Here is a 27,890-nt window from a genome sequence, read left to right as displayed (position 1 = left end):
GAATGAACTTCCCCGCCCGCTTACTGCTGACTCTATAAAAGAGCGGAGCCGGCAGTTATCTGCTCCTTGCCTAGCAGTGCCACTGGGGTAGGGGGGGCCTGACTGGCTTGGAGCCGATGGAGGAAAGGCAAAACCAGCTGCCGGCCTGCGAGTGCCAGGGCAGGTGCCACGGGCGCAGGAGGCTGCTCCGGCTCCTCCTCTTCTCTGCCGGGGCTCAGTGGATGGCGCTGCTGGCCATCCTGTGCCATGCGGTCCTTGGCTTCCAGGAGATCCCGACCGACAAGGTCAGAGCAGGCTCGATTTCCTTCTCATTTCACTTTCCGCACCCTTGGTTCTTCTTCCTATCAGGGTTGCAAGCAAGTGACGCTAAATGATCTGTGGTTTCCTAATCTTACCCCAACTTCTGCATTCTGCAAATATTATTGTAACCTTCCTTCCCTCCTTCTGTATCTGCCAGCACAGGACGGGCTGGAAGACCTCACACCCTGATCTAACTTAGAGACAGATACCGCATCCATCTCCTCTACTACTTTTGACCTGCTTAAATCACAGCGACTAGAGTGCAGATACTTAGGTGTATCCATTTGTACAAGGCTTCTGTCTAGGGGGGCTTCAGAAAGGAGGATGCATAGTAGAAGTAGGAGTAGGTCAGATGGAAGATGAATGCAGGTTTTGCACGATCCGAAAATAATCAGAGCTATGGGGTATTTGAGTAACACAACTCGCCATCCTATTCTTGGTGGTACAATTTCCCATACTGTACTGCTGGCTCTGGCACTGCCATGAAATGAAAGATAAAGTCTCCCGTTGGGCTGTATATCGTGTCCTATGATCTTAATGTCTTGGAAACAGAGAATTTCCTTCTTTCCAAATGTTTTGCATTTTCACTCTTCTTGCCCCCCTGGTGGTCCCATTTTGACTTCTTGTAATACTGCACACTTGTCTCCTGTTCCCCTCTGTGGATGATGATGATGTATAACCCTGTGGTGCTATATCAGAGCGAGATGATAGCATCCAATAAGAAGTAGCAACAACTTTGTATTCTTTAAGCCAAGATTTCCTGTGCATTGTATGTATGCACCTGACTATAGATCAGGGGTTCTCAGATTTCGGAGGCTTCTGCAGGCTGAGCTGTTGATGATCATTTATTTTAAGAACTTTTTGATGATAAATTACCATGTTGTGACCAAGAGGAAAGAATGAGTGGTGATGATGAAATTATGGCGACAGGGAGATTCCTGCAAAATAAAAAAAAAAAAAAAATCTAGTGAAGCTTCTTTGAAATGAAGATTTCCATAGAGGAGTTTGGGCAGAATGCTCTGGCATCTGGAAACCGAGTAGCCCATCTTAGCATTCAGACCTACTGAGTATTTTCAGAATAGAAGAACGGTTTTCTAGGGCAAAGTTAAGATTGTGGATGAGTATAGTGTGGTAGGGAGCCATAGAGAGGATGGTATAAGATGGAGACTTGAGAGAGCCTGAGAAAATCTGCTCTAGAAAGAGAGTGATCTGTGCATTTTTCACATGCAGGTAACTATATATTATACATTTATTTTAACTTGTTGATTGGGAAAGTCAGATTAAACCAACCATATTGTTTATAACTGTTGCAGAGACCTAGGGAGATAAAGTGCCAGTATACTCTGTAATCAATGTATGATTTTATTGCAGTTAAGATGACCCAAGATTATGTTTTAAACCCCCGTCTCACCTCCTTCTCCTCAAAGGCTTCAATTTGGTTTCAGTAAGTTTAGGAACTGAAGCACAATGCTGTCATCATATTTCTTGTAAATGGTTAAATTGTAGAATATTAAATTAATTAGCTGTAGAAATAGCAAAGGGAGTGGCATTCTGCCCGTGACAGGTCCTTATGCAGAGAAAATTACCTTTCCCGTCGAAAGCCAATTAAAATAAAAAAGTGATTGTTGAAAAGATCATTGCAGCATGCAGCGTGAGGTTACAGCAAATTTCAAGGGATGATGTAATCCCTCAGCTAGAAGAATATGATTCGGATAGCAGCCACAGGGAGTTACTGAAGTGGTGGAGTATCATTATGTGCCTGCAATGCCAGAAGGGGGCAGCAGGTGGCACCCCATCACAATATGAAGCAGGATCCGGTGCTGCATTTAGGCTGGGTGAGAAGAAACGGTCCCCATGCTACCAGGGCATCCTTCCTCCTGTCTCTCCCACGTCGCAGAGGAACTTTCCACTCGCAGCCCCGAGTGTGGGGTAATAGCCCCGGTTTGGGAGGAGGACTCCGATAAGGTATGGCAGGCTTCAGCTATGCGTATATCACGTGCAGTTTATGTACTCATTTCAACTTGTTGACCTGGTGGTCAGCATAAGCATGTGATTTTCATTTGGATCAGGAAGACGCAGGGAGATCACGGGATGGGGGTGGAGTGTCTTTTGAACACAATTACCAGGACTTATCTTGAATCACAGTATAAAGTCTGACCACTACTAGATCATTTAGTCTCCTTATTTTCTCTGCTAGTTTCCTTTTATTGTATCTCCTGGGTATATATTAATGTGCTCTGTGCATATTACTTAAAAACAATATAAAAATTACTAGACGGAATAATGGGATTGCTGCTACAATTCTAGAATTTATACAGTGTAGGTAGTTGGTTTTTGTTCTGTGGATGAGGATGTGAGATGGGCATAGGTGCAAAGTGAGGCCAGATGTTGGAACTGGGCAGTGCAGAGTCCGAGGACATGGTGGCATCTCAGAGAAAGCAACACGCGCTCCCAGAAGGGACAGAAAGTATAAAAGGAGGCGAACCGGGCTCGTCCCGGTATCGCCGATAGTAACGCGGGATCAGGCGGGAGGCAAGGCAGCAGGGAAAAGGGGGGGGGGGGGGGGGGGTGCGAGCAGGAGAGGAAGGAACAGAGGACCAATGGCGGCGCGGCAATTTGAATTGCCGCGTCGCCATTGGGTAAAGGGCTAAAGAAGAGAGCGAGGGATAGCGGGGAGCGGGCACTGAGGGATCCGGCGGCAAAGCAAGAGGAGGTGACTTTGCTTGCTCCTACCTTCTTTGCTGTGCCGAATCCTCCCTGTCGCGTTCTGCTTCCCCAGGCGGCTTTGTTTTGTGCAGGGTACTATGCGGCGGGCAAAAACGCGGAGCGCTAGCAGGCCCACCGCTGTCTCGCGATCCCGCCCGCCGGCGAGGTCCAGACTGTCCCGGGTTCCGGCGCCGACGGTGACCACAGGCCTCAGCGCTGTGAGTATGGGTCCTCGGAGCGGTTCCCCCCCTCCGGTACTGCCTTCGGTCCCCACTATTGCCTCCCTTCTCCCGTACATCTCAGACTCGGGCGAGAGCGGGCCCGAAGCAGATGCGTACCCAACCACTAACCCCCCTTCCCCCCCCCCCCCCTTTCTCCGGTGCGGCCTACACCGCCCCCCTTGCAGGCGGAGACCGCCCATACTTTTACTTTTTTGGGCCGTTCGCTACACGATCACGCAACCCCCTCTGTCAGGCCTGCACTGCCTGCTTCAGCACCCCCTCTCCCTGCCTCTGCCGCCGGTCATTTGCGCGCATGTGCCGTCTTTTCTCCTCAAACCCCCCCCTCGCCCAGGTATTTGCAGAGCTCAGGCGCCCATTGTCGTCGCCCGAGCGGCCCGCACGCCGCCCCCGTCGGCCACGCTCCCACCCCTTCAAAGGCCCCCTCGAGGTGCCGCCCGGCGCCTCCCTCTGGGGGAGTAACAGGAAGGAAACAGGGCAGCCAGGCGACGGCAGTCAGGGCCGGAAGGTCTCGCATTGCTCGCTCTGCCCCCGCGCACACAGCAGTCATGCCCAGCCCCGCGGGTTCCACCTTTCCTGTTCCACCTTCCATTCCGGCAGCCACCGGTGCCCCCCACGAGGATGCCGTAGTGGCGGCCTTCTTAGAGCGAATGGCACAGGCCGGCTATGGCTTTTTTCCTTTGGCCGAGGCCCCGACGCGGGGGAATGCCCAGTCACGTGACAACTTGGGTTTTGGAGCCTGGCGGCCCGGCCCAGCCCCCCTCCCCTCGGGCGGGCTTGTATTTCCGCACCCACACGGAAATGTGGTGGGGTGCCCCCAGGCGCCGTTTAGGCAACGGGACCCCCGCGCCGTGCCACCTACGGAGGGTAGCCGGAAGGTTCCCCACCGCGTTGCGGAAGGTTTGCGTGGGGCCCCCAGCGACGATGATGAGCGTGCGGGGACGTTGCGCCAGGAGGCCTGGAGGGACCGTGATGCAGCGGGTCTTCGGGCCCCCAGAGATGTAGCCTGGTCTGATCCCGGAGTTGATCCAGTGGTCGGTGAGCGTGAGGTGATACCCGGCCTTCGGGCCAGTGCTGCCGACAGGACCGCAGAGGCTGCAGGTAAGTCCAGTACCGACCCAGGTAGCTTGGGGGCCACTGTTAGGGCCAAAAGATCCAGGGTGAGGTCCAGTTCCTCGTCTACCACATCGGATACAGGATCCAGCGAGAGTACAGAGCGCACGCGTTTCGCCGTCGACGAGGGCCCGAAATGTGATGTGGGCCATCCCGCCTTGGCATCATTGACCGAACTGTGGGAGGAGGTGCCTCGGCGGTTGGTTAAGCGCATACGGAAACGAAAATTTGTCAATATTTTCAAGCTATTGGAGGGTCGTCGGGGAGGGAAGAAGGGCTCAAGGAAAGCCAAAAAGCGTAATAGACGTCGCGGTACCGGGCCTCGCATTGCTAAGAACATTGTCAATTGGATCCGCGGGTTCTTACGCCTGGCTAGTGTCGTTAGCCATTTCGATGCTTCCCAGTATGGCTCCTTATTATCTTATGCGGACAGTATTATCGGTGCCTTTCGAGACTATGAAGGTTGGGCCTGGCTCAACTACGATGAAAAGTTTCGTGATAAAATGGCGGGTAATCGGTTCATGTCCTGGGGGTCTCAGGACATCCACTTATGGCTCACCCAAATGACCAATAAAGGGGTTGTGTCCTCCCGGGGGGGACCGCGAGCGGGAGGTGTGGGGGTTGGTTCCTCGCGCCTGGATTCAGCTGGCGTAGCTGCGGTTCAGTCCTTTCGTCCGGGATCCGGTAGTAAAGGCGTGTCAGGTGTCAAGATTGCGGGGGGCGGCTCCGATGTATGTTGGAGATTCAACAAGCTTACGTGCCTGTTCCCCGAATGCAAATTTCGACATGCGTGTACCGCGTGTGGGGGAGCCCATTCCGCCCTCAGATGCCCTCAAGGACAGGGTGCCGGGACCGGTAAAGGAGCCAAATGATTGGTCCCTTTACTGTAAAGCCGATTCCCCGATACTCTTCGACGAATTGGCTGCGACTTTACAGCGTTACCCGAATAGACGGGCGGCCGACTTGTTAGCCGAGGGTTTTCGTTATGGTTTTCTCATTCCTTATGTCGGTCCGGGTTGTGGGGGGAGGGCTAGGAATTCTCGATCCGCCTCACGGCTGGCGTCAGTGGTCTGTGACAAGCTGGCTGACGAGCTTGCATTAGGTAGAATAGCTGGCCCTTTTTTGCGTCAGCCATTTGCGGCTATGCACCTTTCGCCGCTGGCGGTCATACCAAAAAAGGTTCCGGGCAAATTCCGGCTTATCCTCAATCTGTCCTCCCCAGACGGTTCTTCGGTCAATGATTTCATTCCAGCGGAGGCTTGTGCTGTCACTTATGCTTCCTTTGATGATGCTGTCGCCTTGGTCCGCGCTGCGGGTCCGGGTGCTCTGTTAGCCAAGGCGGACATTGAATCTGCGTTTCGCCTGCTCCCCATACGTCCGTGTTGTTTCCCGCTGCTTGGCTTTTATTTTGATGGTCATTATTTTGTAGATCGCTGCTTGCCCATGGGTTGCGCCGTCTCATGTGCGTTGTTCGAGACGTTTAGTACATTTGTTCATTGGGCTACGAATATGCATAACGCTTGCGAGGCCTCCGTGCATTATTTGGATGACTTTCTGTTTGTAGGGCCGGGAGCTGACAATACGTGTCGCAGCCAATTAGATGGTTTCCTTTGCACGGCCGAGCGTCTCGGAGTCCCCATCGCTCCAGACAAGACGGAAGGTCCGGTTACCAAGTTAACTTTCCTTGGCATAGAGCTGGATTCCGTGAGCATGTCTTGCCGGCTGCCGGTTGAGAAGCTTATCCAGCTCCAGGGTTTGATTGCGTTAGTCAAAGGGGCGGCGAAAGTCACTTTGCGACAGATGCAAGCTTTAATTGGTTCCCTCAATTTTGCGTGCAGGGTCATTCCGATCGGTCGGGCTTTCATTCGTCGCCTTTCGGCAAGGACGGCGGGAGTCAGGGCGGCTCATCATTTTATTCGAATTACCCAGGCGGTACGGGATGAGTTGAATATATGGGCTGAGTTTCTGGTATCTTTCAATGGAGTTTGCATCATGCAGGAGCCGGAGGTGTCGAACGTTGATCTGGAACTGTACTCGGACGCGGCGGGGGCGGTGGGTTTCGGCCTGTATTTTCAGGGCAAATGGTGTGCCGAGCGTTGGCCGGCTAGTTGGGTGGCGGCCGGCACAGTTAAGAATATTACGTTTCTGGAACTCTTTCCCATCCTGGTGGCATTGACCCTGTGGGGTGAGGACTTAGCTAACAGACGCGTGGTTTGGTGGTGTGATAATTTGGGTGTAGTTCAAGTGGTCAACAAGCTGGCGGCAAAGTGCCCGCAGGTGTCAGCTTTGGTTAGAGCATTAGTGTTGTTATGTCTCCGCTGGAATGTTACTGTTAAAGCGCGACATGTGCCGGGCACTATGAACGTTATTGCTGATGCTCTTTCTCGCTTTAAGTGGGATGTCTTCCGAGCTGCAGCTCCACACGCATGCCGGACGGGGGACAGGGTGCCCGTCAGCCTCTGGAAGCTCGGCACCCCCCGCCGTGGGACCTGATTCAGCAGTCCGTGGCTCCGGCTACATGGAAATCCTACCTCTCAGGCAGACGATATGTGGCTGATTTTCTGTACTCTTCTGGGTGGACAGGGGGGGAAGCGAGGGAAGAAGACGTTGTTCGGTTTATACTGTGGGCCAAACGGACGGGGTTTTCAGTTGCCTCTGTTCGGAGCCAGTTGGCAGGTTTCGCTTTTTTCCATAAATTGGCCGGGTTCGGTAGCCCGTTCCGTAGTTTTTTGGTGCGGAAGCTGTTGGCGGGCTGGCGCCGAGGCGCGGGTCACCTGCCTGATCGGCGACGGCCTATACGGTTTCCCGATCTCCTTCTGATTTCAGAAGGCCTGCGGGGGATATGTAGTTCGGCATTTGAGTTGGCCTTGTTCCGGGTGGCCTTCGCGTGGGCCTTCTTTGGTGCGTTTCGCCTAGGGGAGCTCGTAGCGAAGTCTAAACAGGGTGGGGGTGAGGGGGGTCTCTTAGCTGACGATGTCTGCTTATACGAACATAGCGTCACACTGCGCCTTAGAAGATCCAAAACGGATCAGAGGGGCGCAGGAGCTTGGATATCGTTACGGCGTGCCCCGCACGTCCTGGCGTGTCCGGTATGGACGGCGCTGCAGTACGCGGCCTGGCGGCCTCGCGTTGGACGGCATTTCTTGGTGCATGAGGACGGGGCCCCGTTGACACGGTTTCAGTTTGCGACCGTGCTGCGGAAAGTCGTGGCGTGGTTGGGATGGAACGAGGGGCAGTATACTCCGCATTCCTTCCGTATTGGTGCGGCCACGGTGGTGGCCGAATTAGGGTGGGCTGCGGATCGCATTCAAGCGTTGGGCAGATGGAAGTCGAACGTTTATCGCAGCTATGTACGGCGGTAGTGGGTTCCTCGGCGGTACGGGGTTCATGTCGGGAGGGGTGTCAGGGGGGTAGGCGGACAGGAGTGGTAATGGGTGTGTTTTATCTTTCAGATCTGCACGGCATCGCGTCGCCCAGAGATTGTGCTTGGATAGTGGGCCACTCTTTTGTGCATCGGGCTCAACGTCGTGCTCGGAAGCGGCCGTACGGCGAGAATCTGAACGTGGCTGCACACGAAGGAGTCGTGCGCTGGTTGGGCAGAGGGGGCATGAGATGGGGTAGTTTATGTGACTTCTTGCAAGGCAAGGTTGAGGCTTTTGGCCTACCCAGATTCATTGTCATTCATTTGGGCGGGAATGACATTGGTCACCTCACTTGTCGGGAGTTCATTAAAATTATCCGTAAAGACCTTGCTTTTCTACTGAATCGCTTGCCCATGACCAAATTGGGGTGGTCGGATGTTATCATTCGACTTCGTCACCGGGAGGAGCCCATTTGGCGCCGAGGCGTCAAAAAATTGAATCGCCAAATAGGCAAATGGTTAGTGAGGGAAGGGGGATTCTGGGTCAGGCATGACTGGTCTTGGGAGGTCTTAGAGGGATTCTTCATGGGTGATGGTGTTCACCTTTCCGACATTGGCATGGATTTATTCAATAATGCCTTGGAAGAAGGTCTTAAATTGCAGTTGTAAGTTTGGCCGCAGTGGGGGAACAAGGCTTTTAATTTGCCTTGTTAGTGGCGGAAACCCGAGCCATATTTGGTTGTGTATTATGTGGAATGGGGAAGGGCAAGTTTGAAAGGGGGGTAATGCTCGTGCAGCTTGAGGCTGCTGCACGGGAAGACCCAAGAGCAAGGGGGGGGCCGATGCTCAGGCCGCAAGCCTACCCTCGCTGACGACGCGGCGGGGTAGGTGAAAGGGGGGGGGGAGCTCCAAGCTGCTTGCCATTGGGCCGCGATGGTAAGTGAAGAATTGACATGCGGCAGAGGAGGCGGAGGCGGGGGGAGTTATTTTGGAACAATGTTAAGTTGGCTCGGGTTAGTTTAATAAACTGCGGCCTTATTTTGTTATCCAATCAGTTGTAGTGTCTAATTTGTAAAGGTTATGAGGGCAATGTTGAGTGAATGCCTGAACGACTGGTCCTGAGTACCTGCGTTAAAGGAGGCGAACCGGGCTCGTCCCGGTATCGCCGATAGTAACGCGGGATCAGGCGGGAGGCAAGGCAGCAGGGAAAAGGGGGGGGGGGGCGGGTGCGAGCAGGAGAGGAAGGAACAGAGGACCAATGGCGGCGCGGCAATTTGAATTGCCGCGTCGCCATTGGGTAAAGGGCTAAAGAAGAGAGCGAGGGATAGCGGGGAGCGGGCACTGAGGGATCCGGCGGCAAAGCAAGAGGAGGTGACTTTGCTTCCCTCCCTCCCACCCTAATGTCGTTCTGCACGGTTTGTGTTTTGTTATGGATTGTCGCAGTAGGCGGAAACCCGAGCCATATTTGGTTGTGTATTATGTGGAATGGGGAAGGGCAAGTTTGAAAGGGGGGGTAATGCTCGTGCAGCTTGAGGCTGCTGCACGGGAAGGCCCAAGAGCAAGGGGGGGGCCGATGCTCAGGCCGCAAGCCTACCCTCGCTGACGACGCGGCGGGGTAGGTGAAAGGGGGGGGGGAGCTCCAAGCTGCTTGCCATTGGGCCGCGATGGTAAGTGAAGAATTGACATGCGGCAGAGGAGGCGGAGGCGGGGGAGTTATTTTGGAACAATGTTAAGTTGGCTCGGGTTAGTTTAATAAACTGCGGCCTTATTTTGTTATCCAATCAGTTGTAGTGTCTAATTTGTAAAGGTTATGAGGGCAATGTTGAGTGAATGCCTGAACGACTGGTCCTGAGTACCTGCGTTAATGGAACGTAAACGAGTGGCAAGAGCCCACATACCGGTATAATGTCAAACAAAAGCAATCGTGGGCATCCAAACAATATTTCAAAACAATTTACAATAGAATGATACATTCCTAGAGCGGTGTCATATCTAGCATGTGCAACGATCTGCAACGCTGTAGCACTAATTTTAACCATGTACAAGCGGTTTCTAATTAGAACTGCTCGTACACGATTAACAATTAGAACGGGTTGACTTGCTCCTTCAGGAATAGTCAGTGTTGGTGCTCAAAGGCCGTCCACAGCTGTGTGTTGTGCTGATTCCTCAGCCTGGGTTGCCCGGGACTCTCAAACCCTCTAAGGGCGTTTCCCCCTTCGTTTTGATTATGAGTAAGAGACCTGAGTTCTGTCCTGTGCCAGATATAGATCTCAGTTCATTTATACGGCAGGATGCAGCCGCAGGTCGGGCAGCTCCTCTGCTGAAAGGCGGATACGTGAAACAATCAGAGCTAGGCTTGTTTGCACAGTAAAATATTTCTATTCATGATAATTTAATGACCCTCCCCCACAATCAAAATACATTTTGGATAAATATTTCTTGTTCATGCGAAGAAAGAAGCAGATGTGATTAGGGTGAGAACATGACTCAGCTCGTCATTTTACTGGCTGGGTTTTCATGCCATGTGTGTCCCCTCCCGAGTCTTCTCTTGATTAATGCCACCTTGGAAACGTTTAGTTGGAAGGCAGTTTCTTTCCACCCTCCCTCTCCCTTGTATATTTTTATGCTTTTTAAAATTCTGAGCACCCATTATCAGTTAGGCACTCAGTTACTTTCTTTTTTTTTTTTTCTGCTTTAATTTTTATTTATTAAAACATCTTATATTACACAAGTCAACATTGTTCGACACCAATTACAATATTACAAATAATCAAAATTCATAAAACATTAAATCAAATAAAAGCATAAGCACAGTTTTAAACAGTTAAATACTCTAAAACTCAATTAAAAGTATATGTTTTTGTATATAGCACTTTTTCACTGCAACTACTAGTACAATATATAACATTAAATGGTGACATTTAAAAACACAATGTGCACTGAAATTAGGGGACGCGCGAATATGTCGGGCCGGCGCGCACTAAACGGATTTTAAAAGCTGCCCGTATATGCACGTACGTGTTTCTGTGTGCACAAATGAAAAGTTTCCAAAAAGGGATGGGCCACGGACATTCTGGGATTTTAACATGAAATTTATGCACAAATACTTATGCGCACTGGGGGTCCCCTGCCAGGTAACTTTACTTCTGCTATGGATGACATTAAAGTAATAAAACAAAAAAAATCTAGGCAGATCAGCAGGGTTTTAAAGGTCAGGGGTAATAGAGGGGAAGGGGGGCTATTAAACTAGGGAGTTTTGAAAGTCCTATCTCTTAACTGGGTGAACTGGGAATGAACTGGGAAACTGGCAATGGTGTCGGCTTGCATGCCTTTTAAAATCCCCCCCCTTATGTGGTAGAAGCAGGATTTACGTGCACAGGTGCGTGCCCGCTTAAAATTGAGCACACGTGCCAGTGGGCAGTCTGTTTTATAACATGCCTGCATATACGCACTTATGTTATAAAATGGCCACATCCCTGGGCACGGGCCGACGCATGTGCGCACACGTGACGCTTTGAAAATTACCATCCCTGGCATCGCATTTATCATAAGCTTGGCAAAATAAAACTGCTTTCAATTCTTTAGGAAATACTAGATAATCTTGTACTTGCTGTAACAACAATGGGAGAGATTCCCTTTTACCAAAGAGGAATGTGAGATCACTGGGGCTCTGTGGAGATGGATAATTTTCAGCCATCCTTAGGAAAGGAGAGAGAGGAGGAGCCACATTCAGGCTCATTAGAATCTACTGAAGTAAAATTAGGGGAGAAGAGTAATTCTAAAAGGGAGGAGAGGAAAATAACTAGTGAGGAGTCTAAAAGGAGTGTGCTGAAAGTGCATGGGGAGGAAAGGAGGCAGCTTCTGAACATGAATGGAGGTGCTGAATATAGCTCCCCAAGCAAAAAAAAAAAGGAGATAGAGTGGGACCCGAGCTTGACTGACCAGAGAGGAGCAGGTAACGTCGACACGTGGCCAAAAGAAAAGCAATGGAAGCGCTCAGAGCTCCACCAGTCCTACTTCTCCCCAACCCGACTCCTTCTCACAACTCATCCACACCACCCCCTTTTCTCTCACATTCTCCTCACCTCCTCTTCCTCCTTTCCCCATTTATCCTCCTTCCCACTTCCTCTCCTTACTCCCTCTGCACTTTTCTCCCCCTCCTGCATGGGAGAAATATCCCTCTACCTTCTCCTCTCTGTACACCCCGCGTATCCTGTTCTACTCCACATTTCCCCCTTCACTCAACTTTTTCTGTTTCCCTCCATCTCTCCTCAGCCAGCTCCCCTCCTCTGCAGGCTGGGTTCACCCTTTCCTTTCGTTGCGCTCCACTCCGTACCCCTCCTCAGCACATCAGGCTTAGCCAGGGCTGCTTCTTTCATCAGGGGAGCTAGGCAGTTGCCTAGGGTGCCAAATTGGTTTTTATTGGGGGAGGGGGAGTGGGCGCAATGGCAAAATCCCAGGAAACCTCCAGATGACAGTGACAGACAGACTCCCTAATTACTAAGTATCCTAATTACCCTAATTATGGTCACTGTATCCAGTACTAATTCTAAAATATCTACAACTGGACAATTATCTTTGAGATCAAAAATTTACTTTATTTCATATATATATTTGGCATTGCTTATATTTATATTTATTGCTACGTTAAATAGTTATACTGCTTATATAATATATTATATTTCTTTACTTATTAATATTTATTACCAGTTAAATTATTATTTCTTTATTTAGCTCTATGTTAAATTGTCAACCAGTTATACTGTTCCATATGTTCTACTGTTCCATGTAAAGCTCAGCTCTCTGTTGAGCAGTTCTTCGTTTTATGTAAACCGGAGTGATTTGTAGTCCCTACAAGAACTTCGGTATATAAAAATTAAAAATAAATAAATAATAAATAGATGCTGCCCACCCACTTTTAAGGTACAGCAAAAAGGGGATGGGTGCTGGGTACATGCGGAGGCAGAGGAAGATGGGTGGGCAGGTTTTGTGGAGAGAGAGATGGTGCTGGGCAGGAGAGGGTGGGATGCAGTAAGAGGATTGCTTAGAGATGATTTTATTTATTTATTTATTTATTTAACGTTTCTTTTATACCGATGACCGTTCGCACATCGCATCGGTTTACAGTGAACACAAAACCATTGGGCGGGGCCCTTACATAAAACAGATAATATACTGAACTAGGAAACATATGATTGAAATTAGGGGGGAGCCCTTACATCAAAACTATTTACATCAAAACTATATACAGAATTAGTGCACAGTACCAAAACGACAAGCATAGATGTGGTCATGTTGGACACCTCTATGCTATGATGTTGGACACGAGTGGAAATAAATAAGAAAGATTGGGGTGATGCGGCTGGGCTGAACAGGGAGTGAAGGAGGAACATGAAGATGCTGGGGGGGGGGGGGGGGGGGGGGGGAGAAGAGAGAAGGAAATGCTGGGCATTGAAGGTAGGAGGCACAGGTCGGGGAATACAGGACTTGGAGAGAGGAGAGTGAGGTCCTTAATGAGCAGGGCAAGAGAGGCAGATAAGTAAGGGAAAGGTGCAAAATTAAAGGTTAATCTAGGTCACCTCTCAGTTTGTGATCCCCCCTGCTCCACAGACCTGAATCACTTCCCTGCACTATCTTTCCTGAGCCTAAGCACCTCTCTCTTTTTCTACATCTGCCCCTGCCCCCTCCCTCCCCCCCATCCTCTGCAGCACTTTTTAAGACCCTCCACCACCCGCAAGCCCTGAGCCCTGGCATCTCCCCAGATCCCGAGTCACAGCTGCATGTGGAGCTTTATCCCGGTGACTGTGTAGGATTGGAATAAAAGGGCAGATGCTATCTGTCCCCTTCCTTTGACTCATCCCAGCTAGCACAGAGATTTTCACCAAACTTAAAATGGACAATTTTTCAACCTTGGTGTCTGTAGTTTAATCTCTTCTAGGTCTCTGCCTCCTCCTCCATTTTATTTTAAACTTATTTTCTGGTCATCTTCTAATTTCTTTCATTTTTCCTCTGTTTGTATATCTTTCTATCAGCCGGCTATATTTCCTCAGCTCCTCAGATCTTCCCACATCTCCTCCTAGTCTCAAACCCTCCAGCCACTTCCATCCTTCTCTCTCCCTCATACCTCTTCCTTCCACTTTTCTCTTCTCACAACCCTTCTCTTGTTTTATCTTCCTTATCAGCTCTCAGCACCCCTCTTCTGTCCCATGCATCTCCTCTTCCAGTCCTCGTCACCTATCAAGAGGGATGACAAGGAATGGAAAAGGAGCTGTATGGGACAATGGAGAGGAGTAGCCTGTCACCCCAGCGCCCGTGGACAGCAGAACAACTTTTTGGATGGGGTGGGGGGAGGACAACCAAACTCCGCCCTCAGTAAGTGCCTGTGTTTTCACTCTGTTCTGCATGTCTCATGGGACCAGCGCAAGATAGTCAGAAAGCAGTATAGTAAGCCATGCAGTGTCTCTGGCAGTGGCAGCTACAGTTCCAAAATAGCCCAAAATTTAGATAGGCCAGGGCATGGGTGGCCCATTACATTTCTACACTTATGCCGGCTCCTCTGCCTATCACATAAGAAGTTGTCATATTGGGTCAGACAGAGAGTCCATCAAGCCCAGCATTCTGTTTCCAACAGTGGCCAATCTAGGCTACACCTGGCAAGTACCCAAACATTAAATATATCCCATGCTACTAATGCTAGTAAGAGCAGTGGCTATTTCCCAAGTCAACTTGATTAATAGCAATTTATGGACTTCTTCTCCAGGGACATCCAAATATTTTTTAAACCCAGCTGCACCAACTGCCTTAACCACATCCTCTGGCAATGAATTCCAGAGCTTAATTGTGTGTCGAGTGAAAAGAATTTTCTCAGATTTGTTTTAAATGTGCTACTTGCTAACTTCATGGAGTGCCCCCTAGACCTTCTATTATCTGAAAGAGTAAACTGATTCACAGTTACCCATTCTAGTCCTTTCCTGATTGTATAGACCTCTATCATATCCTGCCGTCTTTTCTCCTTTCTCTCTTTGTATCTCTTTCTCCCTTCTCTCAGCCTTTGTCCCCTTTTTCAATGCCTCTCATCTTCACAGTCTGTCTCCTCCTCTCACACAGCTTCACCATCAGTCTTTCTTCCCCTCACAGGTTTTTTTTCTCCTTCTCTCCTAGCCAGAATTCCTTCTTTCAGTTCCTCTCTATTTTACGATGCCACAAACTTCCTTACGATTTTTCTGGCATAATGGGGATGCCAAGTAGATGTATTCTCCCAGCAGAGTTGAATTTGATCAGCCAGTGCCCCCAGGCACTTATTCAGTGCTGTTGCCTCCAAGACATGTGTGTGTAACCTCTGAGCTAGTTTAGTCCCGAATAGAAGATCCCAAAGTCAATATATCGAATATAATCACGGATGGCGAAATTCTTTCTTAACTCCTATATGTTATTAACCAGGATTTCCTGAGCAGGGAGAAGGATAACTTTCAAGGCCTTGTGATTGCAGTTACTTAAGTCCCAGTACAAAGTTATTATATACAGCAATGATGATGACAGCACTGATGAGAGTTAATGTCACTAAGCAGTAAGAAGCTGACTTAGTTTCCAACAATACTTTTACTAACTTGTTATAAAAGGATGAAAATGATACTTAGAGATATTATAAGTGAGCTTCTTAATAAATTTGTGACGTCTTAGAGTCTTGTTAAACTTTACGATGTTAAAGCCAATTTTCTCTTCCCTTCTCCATGATTTAGGGCAAGTTTTAAAGCTTCCCTCTCAAGTGGTTGGCAAAGATAATACGTAATCCAATTTAGATATGTGTCCAAATACACTCCCATATCTCCTGCCTTCTCAATGTCCAGTACTCCTTTTCTTCTCATTGTATCAGATTAATACTGTTTGTACTCCTCTTCTCCCAAGATCTGCAGTAATTCATGGGCCTTGATGGGGGTCCATCCCAGCTCAGTTTTCCCCGTTCTTCTTCTTCTCCTCTAGATGGCTGTAAGTCATCCCTCCTCTGAATACTGATGATATTCAGGTGCCTTCTCAATGAAGAGAACATATTCATAGTAACATAATAATGATGGCAGAAGAAGACCAAATGGTCAATCCAATCTGCCCAGAAAATTCCTTATGGTAGTAATTGAACACTGGGCTGCATAGATAGGAATAACCAGTAATAAAATGGAGGTGGCAATGCCCTTGTACAGGTCCTTGGTGAGGCCTCACCTAGAGTACTGTGTTCAGTACTGATGCCCACTTTTCAAAAAGTATAGAGACAAGATGGAGGCAGTCCAAAGAAGAGCAACCAAAATGGTTTTGGGGTCAGCATCGAAAAACTTATGAGGAGAGGCTGAAGGTTCTGAATATGTACACCCTTGAATCGAGGAGGTGCAGAGGAGATATAAAACTGACCTTCAGATACCTGAAAGGTTTTAATGACGTACAATCATCAAACTGTTTCTGTTGGAAAGAAATCAGTAAAACTAGGGGTCACAAAATGAAACTCCAGGGCGGATAACTCAGAACAAACATCAGGATATTTCTTCATGGAGAGGGTGGTGGATGCCTGGCATGCCCTTCCGGAGGAAGTGGGAAAGACAAAAACGGTGAATGAATTCAAAGGGGCATGGGATAAACACTGTGGATCCCTAAAGGCTAGAGGATGGAAATGAAGAAAAGAGTGCATGGGGTAACTTGCTGGTGCGGTGGTTACTGCCTGTGCGGGACAGACAGCGTGGTCTCTGCAATCTGTTGAGCAGCTAAGAGAGCGAGGCCTTTGCAGTCTGTTGTGAGCACAGATGTGCACTCGAGAGCATGAGCCCCTATGCCGCAATGCGAACTGCACAACCCCGGGGCTGGCTATGGTCTATGCCGCTGGCAGGCGAATGCATCTGGGCACAGGCTGACTGGAACAGGAAATTCTCTTGACTTGGCAGCGGGTAGACTCAGATGACCAACATGCATCAGGAACTGAAACTCAGCAATACAATGCTGGTCTCTGGGATAGCCCTCCGGCCACTCAAAAGCCCTTTTGGACTGCCACTTGAAAGTGGTTTGAGCATGAGGATAGACAAAGGCTGAGGATTTGGCATGTGTTGAAGGCTCAGGACTTGGAACATGATGAAGGCTCTGAGAGAGTCTGGTGCCGCTGTGCATCCTACACAACCCCGGGGCTGGTCAGGGACCACTCCAATAGCGGCACAGGCATTGGACTCAAAGACTTGACACAAGACACAAGCGGGAACTAGAACTCCGAAGGCCAGGGACAGGATTCAGGAACTTGGATTCAGACTCAGGAATTCGGATTCAGGAATTCAGACTCAGATTCAGGAACTCTGACTTTGACTCAGGAACTTGGAAGACTCTGAAGACTAGAACCAGAGGAAGATTCAGGCAGGACACTGACTAGGAACAGGAACCGAAGATTTGGAAACAGGCTTGGAAGCAAATCTGAAGACTTGGACTCAGGAAATGAGGAAGACACAGGATCCAGGATCACGATGAAGACTTGGATACCAGGAACACGACAAGAGACAAGGAATGAAGACATGGAGGACCTCCAACAATGAAGACAGGAAACAGAACACTTTGAAGAAACTGATGACCACAGGAAACCCTTGCAAAGGTCAGGAGCAAAGACTGAAGAGGTCTTTTATAGGGCTGGCAGGAAGAACATAATTGGAGGGGCCCGCGGGGCTTTTCCCACCATGGTCCCTTTAAATTCTAAGCAGAGATGCGTGTGCATGCCTAGGGAGGCAGCACGCTGCAATGGAGAATGTTGGTGGCATTTCCAGGCCACGCAGGAGGGAGGCGCCCCAGCAGAGTTGGTGGTGAAGGCCGCGAAGAAGATGGCAGTGGAGGCGGCTCACAGCCGCACGACAGACTGGTGGCATCTCTCCCACCACAAAACATGGCGGCAAGGCTGAGGCGGTTTTGGGGGCACAAGTGCCATGCCGAGATGTGAGTGAGCTGCTCTCAGGCCTGTCCTATGAGCGGGGAGCGCAACCACTACTCTTAACCAATATGCCTTGATGCAACTCCATCATGGCTCTCTGCTTCAACTGCAGGGGGAAAAGGGGAATCACATTCAGACAGCAACAAACAAGGGCCCTGACTTTTATGATCTGGGGAACAAAAATGCATGGGGGTAACTTGCTGATGTGGCTGTTACTACCCTTAACCAATAAGCCTGATATTTTTGATTCAACTCCAACATAAAGGGGAACTGGATTCAGACAGCAATCAACGAGGGCCCAGTCTGGGAAACTGATAAGCATGGGGGTAACCTGCATGGCATGGAAGATACTTCTCTAAGCTTGCTGGGCAGGTTGAACGGACCATTTGGTCCTTTTCTGCCATCATTTCTATGTTTCTATGTTACGTTAAGGATAGCAATATTTACAATCAAAACCAAACAACTGTTAAATCCGTAACCAAATTACTGCTAGCAACAATTTTATGTGGTGAGCAGCCTGCCTAATAATTCAGACAATGCTGTGTGAACCTTCTAGTGACCATCCACCAATGTCACCACCAAACACACCCACAGAACAGCCATACCAGTACCACACGTGAGGAAATCTTCAAAATAGATATTAGATGAAAAGCACAGTTTTATAATAGACGCACTGTGACCTATTAAAGGAACGTCATATACCTGGATGATGCAGCTCTTCCTCTCACTAAGAGGGTTGCATTTTTACACCGGCCATTCCTCCTAGTGGACAAGTATAAGCACACCATTCACAGAAACCCGGAAGCGTGACAGCAGAAAAGACCATACTGCCTATCTAGTCGACCCACCCACCCAACTAATTCAGATTTACAAACCCTACCACTCCCTCTGTGGTTATTCCATGCTTTCCTGAATTCAGATGTATCCTCACACAGGAGGGTATATTCTTCAAATCCACATTACCCATCGTTTGGTACCTGAAAGACACAAGAACACTCTCCCGGTTTTGGTGAGAATAATACCGAATGAATTCATTTGAGATAAATGAAATCATGCTTCAATAAAGGTTACGGACCATACCATACTCCTACACTTTCCCCCGTTTCTGGAACTGCAACAACAAACAACTCAATCAGCAAATTCTCCACATTTTATTCTCATGACCTCTAAGGGTGGAGGCTCCTGCAATAGAGACATCAGGTTGCCAAATTCACTTAACCTTTGACTCTTGCTATTTATGGAGCTGCAGCAAATATCTATTATGTTAGTTAGTTATCACTTAACTTTTCTCATTATAAACTGCAACTGGTAACATATCACCTTCCACACTAGGAAGATGAAAACTGAGTCCCTTTCAATCCGATCTTCAGAGGGATAGCCATGTTAGTCTGGTGTAGCAAAAATGACACGAGGTGGGTGGCACCTTATAGACTAACCAATTTATTAAGGCATGAGCTTTCGAGGGTAGAGTCCACTTTGTCAGATGCATGACGCTTGTGCTTGTTCCTCATCATTGAAAACACTGGAGACTAGGCCTTAGGCTTAGTGCAGATCCAGCACTTGAGGCAGGTTTAGTCCTGATGAATCTTCACAAAGATCTAGAAGTTCATGGTCACGACAAATCATGAGGGGAATAAAAGGACCTTAAGTTCCTGGTCAGATAACAACCCAATGATATTGGCAAAAGTAATGGCTCGAACACGTCTTTCCTCCCAGCCCATACCTGCTCTGCGCTGGGTTCAGTGCATGTGTTTACAGCAGCATGTCCATTCTTTCTCTCCTGGGGGAATTCTGCGCAAAAAGATTTAAAATTCTGCGCACAAAAACTTAAAATTCTGCAAACTTTATATTGGTCAAAATAACACAATTTCCATGATAGTCTAGAAATTCACTGTAAGAGTATCTCTTCCACTTGCTCTCACTACTCCCTGGCCACTTTGCCCTCTCAGGCCCCAACTCCTCCACTTGCCAGTATCTCTCCCCTCCACTTCTATGCTCAACTCTTTCCACTCTATCACCAGTCCCAGAGTTTGACCCCGTTCTCAGTACTGGCCCTCACACAGGCTCCCTCTCTCTAGTACACATACACACACCCTCTTACAGGCTCCCTCACTCTCTCGCGCACACACACACATCCCCTCATACGGGGACCCTCTCTCTTGCATACACACCCACACAAGCTCCCTTTCTCTCTCACACATACATCCTCACACAGGCTCCCTATGCCTCTCTGTCATGTACCCTTTCACACAGGCTTTGTCTCACACATACACAATCCCTTCACACAGGCTCTGTCTCACACATAAACAATTCTTTCTCAGAGGCTAGCACCCTCATGTACACACGATCCCTTTTTCAGACACACCAGTTCCCAATCTCTCACACACATACACACTCCTTCATAATCTCCTCATATAGACTCCCTCTCTGTGGCACCCACACTCAAGCACCACCTCTGCTCTCTCTCACACACACCCCGCTAACCCTCCCTGGTCTCACACCTCCCCTGCTCTCTCACCTCCCCGCACTCTCTCACACCCTCCTGCTCACCCCCCCCTGCTCTCTCACCCCCCAACTCTCTCTTATCCCACCCCACCCCTCCCCTCCCCCCCCTCTCTCACACCCCTCCCCCTCCTGTCACATATACACTTTCACTATCACTGCAATTCTGCGCAAATTCCTCTAGGACTAGAAATTCTTTCTGTCATTACCTCCTACAGAGCAGAATGGGTGAAGCAGCCGATGCCACCCTTACTTTGTAGTCTGAGGAACTTCTCTAGTCTAAAAAGAGGGGCCAGGCTCCTTCTCTGAAATGGAGCTTATGTGCTTTGGGAGCCAGATGCTGGGGCAAATATACACAAAACACACTTTTAACACACATGCAGACACAACTGCACAAATGTGCAGTTTTTAGAAGTCCAAATTTGCCATACATACTTTCACTAAGTGTAAAAACAACTAATATGGTATATCAGAAAGCTTTACTACATTAGGTTTTTTTTTTTAGTTATACATTTTCTTTTCTGAATAAATAGACTTTTACCCATGCATAGAATGGGTGATTCTGCTAGCATGTAGAAGTGTAAGTATGTCTGTCTGTGCACATGTTCGCTTACAACTCAAAAATGGCCGGGCCTTTCTATTCTGAATAATCCAAATTATATGAATGCTACCCAAGGAAAATTATAGGAGAAACAGTTTTGTCTTGACTCTTACTGGGGCTTCCACTGCCTGAGATTATTTGCTTTTCAGATAGCAAACTGGTACTGTTTTCTTTGGAAAAAAAAACATATTTCACATAAATATACTGTGCTAAGTTCTTTGAAAATAAACAAACACTACAATTCCACATGTAAGGAGTATTATACCCTCGGTGAAAGGATATGATGCTTTTAAGAGGCTGCAGTGCCTGAGTTCTACCAGCTGGTGGCAGGGCACAGCCTGCGTTTGTTTCAGAGAGCGTGCTGAGCTTGCTTTGGAAGAAGAAGCAGGAAGCAAGTTTCGTTTTCTTCTCATACCGAGGTTGAGCTGGGATAAAAGATCTCTTGCCTAAGGCTCTTTTCCATGTATGAAGAGTCTGGAGGAAACATAGAACTACAATGGCAGAAAATGACCGTCTGACCCGTCCAGTCTGGCCATCCACCCAACTAAGATAGCTTTACAATTCCCATCGCTCCCTCACAGATCCCCCCTGCATTTATCCCAGGCTTTCTTGAATTAAATTACCATTTCTGTTTCCACCACCTCCACTGTGTTCTGCATGTGCGGCCAAGGTGAGGTATTCTGCTAGTGTATAATTGCAGCTGAGGGATCTATAGCAGCTTGGCTTGTGCTGGTTTCCTAATAGGAGGTGTATTGGTGTTTTAGGGCTTGGTATAACATTTGTAATACTGCATTTTTATAGGTAGGCAGTTAGTGGGTGGTTAGAGCAGTGGGCTGCCAGCTAGGGAAGCCAGGTTTCAAATCTCCCTGCCACTCCTTGTGACTTCTGGCAAGTCACTTTCATTGCCTCAGGTACACACTCAGAGCAGGGGTTCCCAACCTTTTTGGGAGTGTGGACCCCTTTTCAGCCTCCAAAATTTTCATGGACCCCCACGTGCTTATCCTTCATTTTTACCAGCAGTTATGTGCCTTATAAAATATAAACAAAAGTGTGCCAACAAAAACGTACTGGAAACCACAAGCCCAACTGTATTATGAAGTAGAAGAATAGAAAAACAGAAACATATTCATTCCTTGCAAAACATCAAGCAATAAAATCAAGAGATATAAAACATCATTCATAATATTAAAACCATACTAATCAAAAGAATAAATATGTCCAAACAGCTGAACACCCAATAATTTAAAAACTTGCATAAATTTGTTCTAATATTTCCCAAATACCAATAAAATATTTCAACACATCTGATGACTAAAAAAAAAAAATCCAGTAATTAAAAAAAGTTCTAATATTTCCACAAAAAACCAAAATATTTCAAAACAGCAAAAACATCAAATTACACCCAATAATTAAAACTAATAAGAATTTTAGAAAAATCTCCTGCTCTTCATACCTGGGATCTTTTGATTTCCAGTCATCCTGAGATTGTCATGGATTGCTGAAAATAGTGCCACACAAATGTTATCTTCTTTCTCACACACAAACACAATAACATATTCATTTTCTCACACACTCCCTTTCTCATATACATGCCTTAGCTTTCACATGTACTCCCTTGCTCACATATACAGGCTCTTTCCCTCACAGACACATTATGTGTGTATGTGCGTGCCTGTGAGACCCTATATGTAACACTAGGCTCTCACAGGCACACACATAAGCAGATTCCCAATCTCTCTCTCACAGGCACACACACAAGTAGGCTCCCAATCTCTTTGTAGTATTAACTTTCATAGTTAATACATTAGGCCTACATTAGAGTTGTTGCTGTTTGAGTGCTGGCAGTTAGTGCTGTTTTGATATAGAAATTCTGTTTTCTTCTGGCTCTCTGAGGGTCATACCTATGCCTAAGATGAATTACATTAGGCCTAATACCATATAGGTTCCAAGTGTGTCTTGCTTTTTTGCAGGGTTTTCTGTTTGGCACCACAGCACTGCATGTAAATATAATATACATATTGTAAGTGATATTTGTAGCTCAAAAGACTGTGCTTTGAATGTTCTTTTTCATGTAAAATTTGTTATTATAAATATTTATTTTTTATTTTTGTGCGAGGAGGGCGTGATGGGTTGGGGAGTACAAGGCTGTAAAGTTTTCCTAGGGCACCTAATACCCTTGCACTGGCCATGGGCATTGCTGTACAAACATTGAACAGAGTCACCCAGCTTTTGGTGCCCTGTAATGGGTGAGGGCGCAGTTTTTCACTTGGCTGCTGGCGTCAAATTTCCTAGCTAAGGATCTGCTCATGATTTTCTGAGGGCCCAGCCACACTCAACATGTGTTACAATAAGCTTAATCTCTTAAGAAAGTAGAAAAAATAAAAAAAACCTCTTGTAGAGTGGCTTAGTGGTTTCAAAATTCAAAAAATGTGTGTCCAGTCCTGGGCTGTGGAAAACTAGGTGATCCCAGCTGCCGGTTTTATGTAGAGTCATTTTGAAGTCGCAGGAGATGATCTACAACACGCTGCAAATGTGGCCTTAGTTATCTAAGAGAAGGCATGACTAAATATGCTCTTTGTAGGACCCTTAGATCAGCCAAGGATGGATGCTTGGTACCTCCTCCTCCTCTTTGGGAAGTATGGGAGTGTTAGCTAGAAACAGACCTTCATGAAGACCTTGTAACTAAAGATATGGCTCTGTCCTCAGGTGTTTTCCTGACTTTGGGCTGCAGGTAGCTACTCACATAATTGTTATGTATCTGGGTAAAAGGGTGCTTTGAGTTGGTTGGGAGGGTATTTTTCTTTAGGGGTGTGTTTTGGAATTGTAGTGTTTTGGGGAAGATGGGTGGTTTTGAAGGGGAGGTTTTAGATAGGGTTGTGGTCTCAATTTTATTTTAAATTATGATTTTAATTTTAATATGATAGTTGTAAGAAGTTTCAAGACCTGTTTGGTCTTAAAGCATGAAACAAAAATACATGTATTAGTAGTAGTAGTATAAGTGTTAAACAAAACCCTGCAAAGATAATCAGAGTAAATGTTCAGCCTTGAGGCTTGACCCCCACCATCCATTGAAGAAAGGTCCTACTCTGCTCAAGGAAGCCGGATGATACCTGTGATACCTCTAGAGTCAGGGCTGGGTCTGTAGGTGATTGCAATTGCATTAAGGCGAGCGAAGGATAGAGAAGGAAGAATGAAGCCTGAGTATGAGGGTCCAATTGATTTCTGGTTTGAGGCCCAATGCCACTACCACTGTAAATGTTGATCAAAAATATGTGTTAAAATGCTTTCCAGCTGAGCCGTCTTAAATGCAAAATAGTCTAGCATCCTAGCTGGTTAGTCTGTGTATGCCTAGTAGTAGTATAGAAGTGTTAAGTAATGGTAATATAGCTGCTGAGTCAGCCTTATTTTTTCATTCCCTGTTTCAAATAATCCAAAGACTTGCTGTATAAAACACTTTTTAAGCAAGATTTGAAAATCCAGAGCTACTATAGGAGCACTGGAGGATTCTGTCTCGCAGATGAGACATTAAGCAAGGCTGCTCTTTGTGGACAGCTTCTTGGCCACTTTTTGCAAGAGTAAGAATGAACATCCCAAGGTTTTTAGTCAAATCTTACCACAGTGTGAAGAAAAGCGGAGAAAAACCTACTTGTGTTCAGAAATACTCTGGCCCATTTCCCATGATAGCATTTGTTATTTTCAGAGTAGCAGTACAAAATAGGTTTCTCAAAATATGATCTTGCCAGTTTCCTGGCTCTGTGACTTCCATTTTTTTCACTCTTATTTCTGGGATCCTTACCTTTTTCAGCCAAAATTATTTTATTTCATATATTTAATTCCTTTGTTGGAATAAAAGATGAGCACCTTATACTGTGGGAATGATCACTGCTTTAAAAATCTCCTTCCTCTGGTTCAGCATTCAATTGGAGTGATACTATGAAGTCTGCACAGGTTTTGCTTTGGGAGGCAAATGGGGTATTAAACCTTTAGGGTTATAAGAAAATTTCTACATGTTATGTAAAACCTTTTGACTTAAGCAAAACATGTATTTTTGGAAAACATCTCCAGACATTATTGTTTCTTTTGGGATAGTTCTATAGAAAATTAATGGAAGTTTAACTGTGATCAATCTCATCCCTCCCTGTTACCTCACCTTTCCTATGACTCGTACCTCATGTCTTCTACATCTCTCTCTCTCTCTCTCTCTCATCAGTCCTTACCCCCATGTCTTCTGCACCCACAAATAATTTGTCCAGAATTCTCAATGCCTGCTGCTGGCCTTAGATGCCCTGGGAACTCACGATTTTGGAAGGGAATATCGGAGTTAAGCTCTTCTATGATTGAACTCTTTTCTCTGACACGAACACTGCTTGCTTTCTTTGTTTTGTTTTGTTTTTTTGCCAAAACTTGATCTAATAAGTTCTGGGGAGCTGCATATTTGGCTAAACAAGTTCTCTGCCCCTTGTTATTGATGAGAGTGAGCACGCGCGTATCTTATAAAATCCGGGGTCGGCGCGCACAAGGGGGTGCGCTGGGCTCTGCGCGAGCAGGTTGTACAAATGTGCACCCCCTTGTGCGCGCCGACCCCGGATTTTATAAGATACGTGCGGCTGGTGCGCAAACAAAAGTACGCGCTCGCGTATGTTTTTAAGATCTACCCCTTAGGGAATAGTCACTGCTATTAATTGCATCAGTAGCATGGGATCTTCTTAGTGTTTGGGTAATTGCCAGGTTCTGGGCTTGATGGACCCTTGGTCTGACCCAGCATGGCAATTTCTTATGTTCTTTTTCCTTTATGTCTGCAGACCAGTACCCCCAGACCATAAAGGCCAGGGCCTAGTATATAATATTGTATCAGCATCCTGTGCCTCATCCCTTCCTCACCTCCCCCCAACATTCATCACCTTTATGCACTTCCCACCCCAAGCTCCCCTCACCCCCTTTCAGCATTCCCTCCCCTTCCCACAAATCATTATTGTCTAACTGGAGCTTTGGGTGGTTCTCTACGCTGCTGTCAGTTGAGTCCCAAGTCTCTGTTAAGTCTTTCTCTCTCTAGATCTCCAGTGACTCTCCAAGCAAACAGAGCACAGTGGGGGTGGGGAGGGGCTGGAGCAGGGAGCAGAGGCTTCTTCTCTACCATTCACGGCTGCTGTGCTGGCCTCCCGCTTCTCTCCCTCTCCTCCAGTGGTTGCCATGGGGGGGGGACACGGGGGGGGGACGGGACACGAGAGCGGGGCTGGAGCATGGCGGGTCTGTCCAACAGAGTCAGAACATGAGCCCAGCGAGGAGGATGTTGCTGGGGACTTGCCCAAGGCACACCAGCATGCCCTGGCACAACTTTAGAGCAAAAAATATTTTGTAAAGGTTGCTATCATCATCTTTTTCCGCATACCAGAAATTCTATATTGGTATCATAAGCAATATTTTGAAAGCGATATACAATGTAAGGAGAGAGAGAATAATTCTGCTTGTCTAAAGTGTTGTTTTTTTTTTTAATTTTTCAGGAGAAGACTCATTACATTAAGACAGACATGAATGGTCCATGTAAGTATTTTTCAAAGACTAAAAGGACAAGCCCACTCAGAGCAGTTGCGTAAAGGAATGTTTGGCTTGTTAGCAGCCTCGGCATTCTTTAAGCACCAGTGATCATTCCAGCCTCATGGAACGGGCTCCATGCCTCACGTTGCAGTGAGACTGCCTGGCGATTCCCTCTGTCCTACAGAATAAACTTTCACTACTGCAAATTCTGTATACGCTTCTTTTGCCAAAGGCCATTTACCAAGTTATTATGTTTATGTGATGGTCTGCCACCGTTATAGTCGGAAGCTATAATCAACGTATTGTCAACCATGGTGAATATACTGAAGTGGTCCCCAGCTCCCAGGGAATGTTGTCAGGGAGGTTTATAGGCTTTCTTAAATGAGTTCTTCCACTGCTAGTCATAAGTAGGGCTATTTTCAAAACTCATTCCTGTGGGTAAATAGCCATTTGCCTGCAGAAAATGGGGTCTTTGTAAATTGCCCAGCCTATTTGCAGGTGAAATTACAGGCATCATGCCACAAGGTGCGTAATCTTTCCCCACAGAAAGAGGGGAGGTGGAGGAGGGCGAGCCGGATTAGGGTTGGGCCAAGTGAGTACACACATTCTTTTGGAGTTTCAAAAGCAAAAGCCCTTACTATTAGCTGGGACAAGTACCCACACAAAAAAGCAGATGCAGTAAGTTTTTTTTTCCCTTTGAAAATTGGAGCAAAATCCACTGGTAAACTGTACCCATAGACTTTGCATTTAGGTGCTCAGTCTGCAAGTTGTACTCAAACTGAGAAATTTCGTAAGTCTTCACTTTCATCTTTTTCTTTGTTTCCAGTGAATTTCTTTAATAATGAAAGTCGTGTTGTTCTTATTCATCGTTCCGGCAACATGAATTTGAAAAGTAATAATTCCATCATTGTTTCCAAGGACGGATTCTATATGGTTCAGGTCAAGGGTAAACTCTCCAAAACTACCATTCCGGTTACTGTCAAAGTTTATTACAGGCGTGCCAACGAAAACTCCAGCCTGATGCTGGAGCTGAGAGGGAATGATACACTGAAAGAAAATATAATGGAGAGTCTAATGACGGATGATTACGTTTTTATGACGGCCAGTACTGATGAAGAAACCAGCAACATATTCTCCAGTTTGTCACTGCACCTTATTTTAATTAGTTCTGTTAGATGAATCTGGAAACATACCACAAGCCAAACCTATATGGCAGTGGATTTGAACTAAGGCCCTTATAGATCACAAAAACAGCCTGGTCCTTGACTCTTCTATTCCATTTGATCTGCTAGTAGGAAATAGACAGACTTTAATGAAGTGCATAAAACAAACCATTCTCTCATTAGACACCTACTAAACTACTGTTTGGGTCAGAAAAAGCCATTTTGAACTCTGAACTGATCTATCATAAGGAAAAACGAATTACGGCACCAAGGAAAGAAGTGAATGAACCTGCAGCTGGGACTAATGTTCATTCTCTATTTATTTGTTGAAATAATATTTGTATAAATTAAACATGTGCTGTGCAATAATTTTTTAAAGTATTTTAAATTAAAAAGACTGTATGCAGTAACTGAACATGTTGTTATT

At 46.9% G+C, this 27,890-nt stretch overlaps 1 protein-coding gene across 2 annotated transcripts; it reads left to right on the top strand.

The window, feature by feature from the left end:
* The first annotated feature begins 82 nt into the window (after positions 1-82).
* TNFSF4 (TNF superfamily member 4) lies at positions 83-27,890 on the top strand. 2 transcript variants are annotated; one of them, XM_029618911.1, is made up of 3 exons: positions 83-284; positions 26,267-26,306; positions 27,127-27,890. In XM_029618911.1, the coding sequence occupies exons 1-3, from the start codon at positions 117-119 to the stop codon at positions 27,477-27,479; spliced, it is 561 nt and encodes a 186-aa protein (XP_029474771.1). In that variant the 5' UTR covers positions 83-116; the 3' UTR covers positions 27,480-27,890. The 2 variants fall into 2 exon arrangements, with proteins under 2 accessions (XP_029474771.1, XP_029474772.1); XM_029618912.1 differs by lacking the exon at positions 83-284 and adding an exon at positions 2,044-2,265.

This window comes from Rhinatrema bivittatum, chromosome 10 (genome assembly GCF_901001135.1).
Source record: "Rhinatrema bivittatum chromosome 10, aRhiBiv1.1, whole genome shotgun sequence".
NCBI classification, from domain to species: domain Eukaryota; kingdom Metazoa; phylum Chordata; class Amphibia; order Gymnophiona; family Rhinatrematidae; genus Rhinatrema; species Rhinatrema bivittatum.
This window is presented reverse-complemented; position numbering and strand designations above follow the sequence as displayed.